At 35.6% G+C, this 8,396-nt stretch overlaps 1 protein-coding gene across 2 annotated transcripts; it reads right to left on the reverse strand.

Moving 5' to 3' along the window:
* Positions 1 to 573: 573 nt before the first annotated feature.
* On the reverse strand, positions 574 to 7,900 carry LOC136752649 (adhesion G protein-coupled receptor E1). 2 transcript variants are annotated; one of them, XM_066708141.1, is made up of 7 exons: positions 7,424 to 7,891; positions 5,398 to 5,464; positions 4,729 to 4,820; positions 4,428 to 4,587; positions 3,370 to 3,459; positions 2,719 to 2,799; positions 574 to 952 (listed from the first exon to the last, which is right to left on the reverse strand). In XM_066708141.1, the coding sequence occupies exons 1-7, from the start codon at positions 7,597 to 7,599 to the stop codon at positions 926 to 928; spliced, it is 693 nt and encodes a 230-aa protein (XP_066564238.1). In that variant the 5' UTR covers positions 7,600 to 7,891; the 3' UTR covers positions 574 to 925. The 2 variants fall into 2 exon arrangements, with proteins under 2 accessions (XP_066564238.1, XP_066564237.1); XM_066708140.1 differs by lacking the exon at positions 574 to 952 and adding an exon at positions 962 to 2,319 and having other exon boundaries at positions 7,424 to 7,900.
* Between the last annotated feature and the right edge of the window lie 496 nt (positions 7,901 to 8,396).

The following is an 8,396-nucleotide window of genomic DNA, read 5'->3' on the forward strand; positions in this document are numbered from 1 at the left end:
TTGTACGTGTTGTGGCTTCACAAATGCTTTGCTGCATACCTCGGTTGTAACGAGTGGTTATTTCAGTCAAAGTTGCTATTCTATCAGCTTGAATCAGTCGGCCCATTCTCCTCTGACCTCTAGCATCAACAAGGCATTTTCGCCCACAGGACTGCCGCATACTGGATGTTTTTCCCTTTTCACACCATTCTTTGTAAACCCTAGAAATGGTTGTGCGTGAAAATCCCAGTAACTGAGCAGATTTTGAAATACTCAGACCGGCCCGTCTGGCACCAACAACCATGCGACGCTCAAAATTGCTTAAATCACCTTTCTTTCCCATTCAGACATTCAGTTTGGAGTTCAGGAGATTGTCTTGACCAGGACCACACCCCTAAATGCATTGAAGCAACTGCCATGTGATTGGTTGATTAGATAATTGCATTAATGAGAAATTGAACAGGTGTTCCTAATAATCCTTTAGGTGAGTGTATAATACAGTTGAATTGTTTAATTGAGTCAACCTGGAAAAGGCTTCATATATATATATATATATATATTCATTGTTGTAAATAAGATCCAGACATATAACAATGCCATTCACAAACTTTATTAATGCACGGTACACATAAAGCAGTCAATATCTCAAAAATACTCTTAAAATACAAAAGTATACAACAGTTCTCGGTTTAAAACAGCAATTTCCCCCCTTTTCTTCTAGATCCCAATTCTCTATTAACAAATGTAACTGCTTAAAAGATGTGTACTAGGTTACATAAATATGTTTTTTCAGTATTTGACTGAAACTCCCTGTATCTGAATAGATGTATAAAATCAAACAAAACATATACAAGCTCAGAATATATTTATCATAATGCAAAGCTAAATCTTCAACAGTATCTTAAAGTAATTTATCCAAATCCATCAGTTTTTGTCAGTTTTGTTTTCAGGGCATTTGTGAAGTAGATCCATCCTAAAAAAATTAAAAATAACAATGAAATAATGATCATATAAATTTAAAGCACAAAACAACTCAGTGAAGAATCTCAATTTGGGCTCTATGGGTTTCTTGTACTCAAATTGTAATGTGACAAACATGGGAGTTTCCCAGCTTTTAATTTGACTTTTGATAAATAATCCTCTTTTCTGATCAGCACTTTTAGAACATGTTTAAGACAAATATTACAAATACAACAACTCGAGATATAACTCACCACTATAGGTGCCTTGCCTTGCCTCCCTGTGCTGCCTGTTCCAGCATTTGAGTTCTCCCTACCCTAAGTGTTCATTACTATTACATACAGTGCATCCAGAAAGTATTCACAGCGCTTCACTTTTTCCACATTTTGTTATGTTACAGCCTTATTCCAAAATTGATTAAATTCATTATTTTCCTCAAAATTCTACAAACAATACCCCATAATGACAACGTGAAAGAAGTTTGTTGGAAATCTTTGCAAATTGTCTGTAGACCTCCGAGACAGGATTGTATCGAGGCACAGATCTGGGGAAGGGTACAGAAAAAATTCTGCAGCATTGAAGGTCCCAATGAGCACAGTGGCCTCCATCATTCGTAAATGGAAGAAGTTTGGAACCACTAGAGCTGGCCGCCTGGCCAAACTGAGTGATCGAGGGAGAAGGCCCTTAGTCAGGGAGGTGACCAAGAACCAGATGGTCACTCTGACAGAGCTCCAGCATGTCTCTGTGGAGAGAGGAGAACCTTCCAGAAGAACAACCATCTCTGCAGCACTCCACCAATCAGGCCTGTATGGTAGAGTGGCCAGACGGAAGCCACTCCTCAGTAAATGGCACATGACAGCCATCTGGAGTTTGCCAAAAGGCACCTGAAGGACTCTGAGACCATGAGGCTTCCAGTTCTCTGGTCTGATGAAACAAAGATTGAACTCTTTGGCCTGAATGGCAAGCATCATGTCTGGAGGAAACCAGGCACCACTAATCACCTGGCCAATACCATCCCTACAGTGAAGCATGGTGGTGGCAGCATCATGCTGTGGGGATGGTTTTCAGCGGCAGGAACTGGGAGACTAGTCAGGATCGAGGGAAAGATGAATGCAGCAATGTACAGAGACATCCTTCATGAAAACCTGCTCCAGAGCGCTCTGGACCTCAGACTGGGGTAAAGGTTCATCTTCCAACAGGACAACAACCCTAAGCACACAGCCAAGATAACAAAGGAGGACAAGGACAGGACAACTCTGTGAATGTCCTTGAGTGGCCCAGCCAGAGCCCAGACTTGAACCCGATTGAACATCTCTGGAGAGATCTGAAAATGGCTGTGCACCGATGCTCCCCATCCAACCTGATGGAGCTTGAGAGGTCCTGCGAAGAAGAATGGGAGAAACTGTCCAAAAATAGGTGTGCCAAGCTTGTAGCATCATACTCAAAAAGACTGTAATTGGTGCCAAAGGTGCTTCAACAAAGTATTGAACAAAGGCTGTGAATACTTATGTACATGTGCTTTTTTATTTTTTATTTTTAATAAATTTGCAAAGATTTCAAACAAACTTCTTTCATGTTGTCATTATGGGGTATTGTTTGTAGAATTTTGAGGACAATAATGAATGTAATCAATTTTGGAATAAGGCTGTAACATAACAAAATGTGGAAAAAGTGAAGTGCTGTGAATACTTTCTGGATGCACTATATAGAGCCAACATAATAAGGACCTGGCAGCACATCTGTGTACCTCTGTTTTCTGTGTACCTCTACTGCACTCACCTCTCTGTCTCTGGTAAGACAAGCATCACTGTGATCAGAAGAGCAGGGGACCACACTGGCTGTGCTGGGCCCAGCAGTATCCTAGTTGTGATTGAATAAACACATATATTAGACAAAGAAGATCACTAAATACATGTCTAATAGATGCCCAGTGGATCATAATACACAGATCAGCCAAATTAATGTTATGACAGAGAAATAGTGCAAAAACATTTGTCAACTTTGAGCTTCGCCCACCTAAATGAAAAATGGTCCTACCAGATGGTCAATCCACCTATGCCAATATGTATTTGTTAAGATAATAAAATTAACAAAAAGTATGATTCTTACATGCATTTTGAATGAATTGAATACTCAGAAAATTATTATTATTATTATTATTTTCTTTTTGGCAGATGCCCTTATCCAGGGTGACTTACAACATAAGTGCAAACAAAGTGCAAAAATACAGTGAAGAATCATTACAAAATCAATTTAGTTAAAACAGCAATTCAAAATAATACATTTTACAAATTCCAATTTAGACAAGTACAGTAAGTGACTTCCTACATTCTGGATGGTGAAAGCTAAGTGCTGTCAAGATGTAGGGTCACAGTCAAATCATGTTTTGAGATGTTAGGTGTGCAATCCATACTGAAGGATCTCACTTACAGATAAAGTTCCCATGGTAATTGCAGATGATTCGTGTTTCTCCTTCTGTTTGTGCATGAGTCTGAAAAGTCTTCTGTATTCTGCTCTTATCTGGGGATGAAAAAATCAATCGGATTGAATTGAATTGAGCATTTTAGTATATTGGTGACCAATAACAAATATGTGTACTTAATAATGCAGATAACATTAGTGCATCATACAACTATATGTATTAAATTACTGTAGTTTCATTTGACAGACCTTTAGGTATCAGTGTTACAGCCTACAGTGTAGAAATCAATCAAAACACCTATAATTAATGCATGTCTAAGGAATGGTTTCATTGGACAATCTCCTTATGAAATGTGTCCTTTGTCAGATCTGGATGATGAATGTGCAAGGAGCTGCTTTATATGGTTTTCTCTGCAAATGTCTATAACATACTAAAGGGTGGGTGTTTTGAACTGCTACTTAATTATCACAGGAAAAAAATAACATTCTAACTGGATATGAAACTACAATATACAACATTGTTTTTGTTGTTTTGTTTTAATATTTACATATATTTTTAAATACTAACGCATTTACTTTGCTAAATCATCTTTTAATCATATTTTTTAAAAGGTAATAATATATCAGGAAACAATTGTCTGCAATGGAAAGTACACTTTACAATTATTATTTTTTTAAAGTTCGGTGCAATTATATTTTTATTATAGAGAAAACGAATATTGTTTGCAATTACAATATAATTACATTATATATACATACATACTATATATACATACTACAATATATACATACTACTGCTAATTACTCATCCTAAAGCAATAGTTATTGAAGCAGGAGAGGACTTAACATGAGAAGTAACATTTATTAGCGGCATTGATGTAACCCAGCTCAGAAGCACAAGGTGAAACCATTACAGTTCAGACTTCAGAGCCTGGGAATGCAACATATTTTACACGGACATAAACTCTTAAAACAGATTAAGATTATTGAGCTATTCTGTTTAGGAAAAAAAAGACTGTCATATTATCTAATCCTTTGCAGAGCTTATTGTAAGATTTTATAATTACCTGTTTGTTCAGTACACAATGTACAAGGAAGATAAAAGGGCCCTGAAGAGAGTTGACGATGACAAAGGCATAACTGAAGAATCTGATCGTTTGAAAGAAACCTAAGATCCAGCTGCAGCCCATTATGAAGAAGTGAGAAATGGCTTTGAATGTGAGCAATCTAAAAACAATAATATATGTAAAATAATTAATATTTAACTACTTTAAAATGGTGACAATGTATGTTAGTCAAATGGGAATAATAGGAAATCTTTACTCACTATACAAAACATAGTGATCATGAAGTGACTATCTTTCTTACCTATTGTCTTTTAGTTTAGAAAGATCCGTGTTGAGATTACCAATCTGTGATCTCAGACCATACAGAATCAAAGCAAAGACTATGATGTTCACCTGTAAAAAAACATTTGTCTTTGATTAGTTTCTCATTTTGTGAATATATCTTAGTGTGTAAAATTTAAATGCACTCTTGGTGACATAACATGTTTTATTCTAGGTTTATTCTTAGGTGATTTTTCTTGATTTTGGTTTTGGTCTTGAATTCTTTATACTGCCTATATTATAAGCAGAAACGTGAAACGCCCAAATCTGTAATAAACCAAGTTGACTTCTTACTAAATCTAATCATTTTCTCAGGTAATTATTCTGCTAATCTTTGCCCTTCCATATTAATAGCTAAATATACATAATGTTTTCTGCCCATTTGCACAGTTTTGGGAAAAACTCAAACCTTTATGGAGATTTGTCAGAATTTGTGCAAAGAAATGGGAGGTTTCACAAATCAGTATGTTTGTTATCCTAAAATGATTGAATGCCAGGGAGATATGGACTGGCCAAGGACTATGTTCTCTTTCAATTACACTTTTTTCTTCAATTATCAGAAGGAAATGTAGGATGTATATTCTAGAATAAAACCAATGAAGCTACAGCTTAATGACAAGCTAATAACCATGGAGCAGAATGTACTTACAACAATTATAATGCAAACGGGTCCAAGGAAACTCCAAATAAACTTTCTCTCATGGGACAGCCAGCAACTGAAAAACAGAGACAATTATTAAACATAGCATTATTTTCCTACATGGGCCAGGAGTGTCGTGAAATTGCTCGTTTCAGCAATGAACATTTTAATTCAACTGTGTAGCATACCTTTCAAACAGGTAAGCTACCATGGACACAAATTAACTTCTTAATCTTATTCCATCTACTGTCACTCACAGAGTTATGAGGTTGCTTGCATTTGAAAAGGCAATTTCTCTCTCTAACATAAACTCATATGTAAACAGTAGTGAGGAACTGTCATGTACAAGAGAGTTTGCCATATTCTTCACTTTTTAAAGATATGTAAATGCCACCTGTTAGTGTTGGATAAGCCATGTTTTGGAAAAAGGCCTCAAAAAAACAAAAAACAAAAAACAAAGACAATAACAACAACACTAAACTGCCCTCTGGTGTACACTGTTGTGTCCATGGGAATTAATTCCCAATGGTCCCATTTGGTTTGCCAACCTATTTAATTGCTCCCAGTTTCCACAATTTATTATCATGTCATATGTAGCTAAATAAATGGATACTATTATATTCAAATTGCTTTTCCATATTCCTATTTCCAACATAGGGTTAAAGGCTGACAGAACAGCATTTCCTTTTGTCAATAATAGCTCATATAAACCTATCAGTATTTCAATTATACTTTCCTTTGATTTTTTCTCAGGCTCTCCAAGAGACGGTAAATTATTATCTTTCAAACCTTTGCATTGTATAGATTAATTTCAAATAATTTATACATGTAAATTGTCCAATGTAAACAGGTTATAAACCTGGATGTGACTTCTAGTGAATATGCAGCAACACTAAAATAATAATATATTTTCATAAGAGGCTGTATAATAATATTTTGTGTCTGGGGCCATAATAATCAAATCACAGCCCATGAATGTGTGTGTGTGTGTGTGTGTGTGTGTGTGTGTGTGAACAGTGAGTTTGCTAAGAAAACTCCAAATTATTTATATAAATCCTTCAGTGTTAGCCTAATACTGAATACACATGAAAGTAATATCTAGATATGAGCCTAATAACACTTCTTTTTGTCAGACTTTGTTTTCTTCAAGATAAAATTGAGGAACCGTAAAAATACCTTGATAATTTATGGAAAATAAAATGTTGGATTAAAACATCAAATGAATCTCTTGTGTGCCCCCTTCATAAGGCTCACACACAAACACTTTCTCTTTATTACTAAAATCACAATGTACATTTACTTTTGGCACTTGAATACTCTTAAAAGTAGCTACTTTTTAACTTTTTGTACTGTTTGAATGGGAGACTTTTTACTTTTACAGGAGTAAGTTTTTAATAGAATATTTTTACTTTTACTCAAGTATGACTTTCGAATACTTATTACACCTCTGCTGATAACTATTAGAAACGAAATCAATACACGGCAAGAACAAAGCTTATGGACACAAATACAGACATAAAACTTGTTTAGGGATTGTTCAAATACACCTGCTTAAAGTGTTTGAAATGCAATCAGGTAAAGGATTGCAGTCCTTTAAAACAAATACATAATTAAGTATAATTAATAACTTTACATTGTCAGATACGTTGTCCAATATAATACTCATTAATGATCAAATGTACCTACTAGAGCACGACTGCATGTATCTCAATGTAGCCTACTTCAGCTTACTTTGTGAATTAGTAAGTTGTATGCAAATTTGAAAATGAATAATTAAATATCTGTGCTTTGCAGGCTACCAAACATAACAAAATGGCTTGAATTGCAGTTGTTTAGGGCTGGGGAATGGGCTAGAAGAGGTTATAATTTTAACAGACAAAGTATGGTTCATACAATATCTGTAAAATAACATTAAATAATTGAAGCAAACATTGTGAACAATACATTCTAGTAATTTGTGTCACTTGCCTAGGCAAACAGTGGATAATACACTAAAAAACATGATTCTGTTGAAGTACATATGTGGCAGACGCACCTTTTCGCTGTTCCATACCCCTCTGAGTACACTCCAGCAGAGATGGCCACAATGACAGCAGGAATGCCATATCCCACTAGAAGCAGGTGAAGGGTGCACACTTGGTTTCTGCTGCTGTACTTGACCACTCTCAGGTTCTTTATTAACAGAAGCAGGTGCACTCCCTCCAGCCACATCCACACAAAGGTAGCGAGGAAGAGGTAGTGGAGGACTCCTGCTATGACCGAACAGACTACCTATAATAAGAGAGAGTACAGATCAAGAGGGGATTCACAAACATATTACAGATTTTTCTCTGGCACAGCAATATACTTTGTCAAACATCTTTTATATCTCTTTGACATCGCCTCCAGGTCCCCAGGTCTCCTCTTCACTGAAGACTTGCTGCACCCCTCTTCACCTCCCCTCCTTCAGAGCCTGCACTTTCTCCACTCTCACCCCTAGATAGAGCAACTTTGATCTTATTCTGTCTTTTGCAGAATATTCCATGTCTAGTTGTTAGGTTAAGGTTTCTTTATATATGAATATAAAGTGTTTACTACATTAAATTATAGATTTAATAATTATCGATTATTAGAACATATTTTAAAATATTTAAAGACAGACCGGTGAAGTCATCCATAAATGTGGAAAATAGTTTAAAAATCACACATCTACATTCTTCAACAAGTACTGTAAGCTACTTTAATATGTGGAATAACCCCACCCCAATAAATTAATAAATACATAAGAATAACACAATGATTGAAAAAAGCATTTACATTTTGTATTAAAACAAACAGAACAAAATATTTGAATGATTTGTGAAATACTACAAAATGTTCCACAGGATGTTCTGAACGAAGACAACAATTTCAGGGTAGTACTGTAAAAATATATATATACTGTAAGTTTTTAAAGCAAGGGAGTCGCAAATAACCAGAAGGTGTCTAAACCTAAGGAGAAGATCTGTCTGAATGCTTGGTCCACATTT

Source organism: Amia ocellicauda, chromosome 7 (genome assembly GCF_036373705.1).
Source record: "Amia ocellicauda isolate fAmiCal2 chromosome 7, fAmiCal2.hap1, whole genome shotgun sequence".
Classification (NCBI taxonomy): Eukaryota; Metazoa; Chordata; class Actinopteri; order Amiiformes; family Amiidae; genus Amia; species Amia ocellicauda.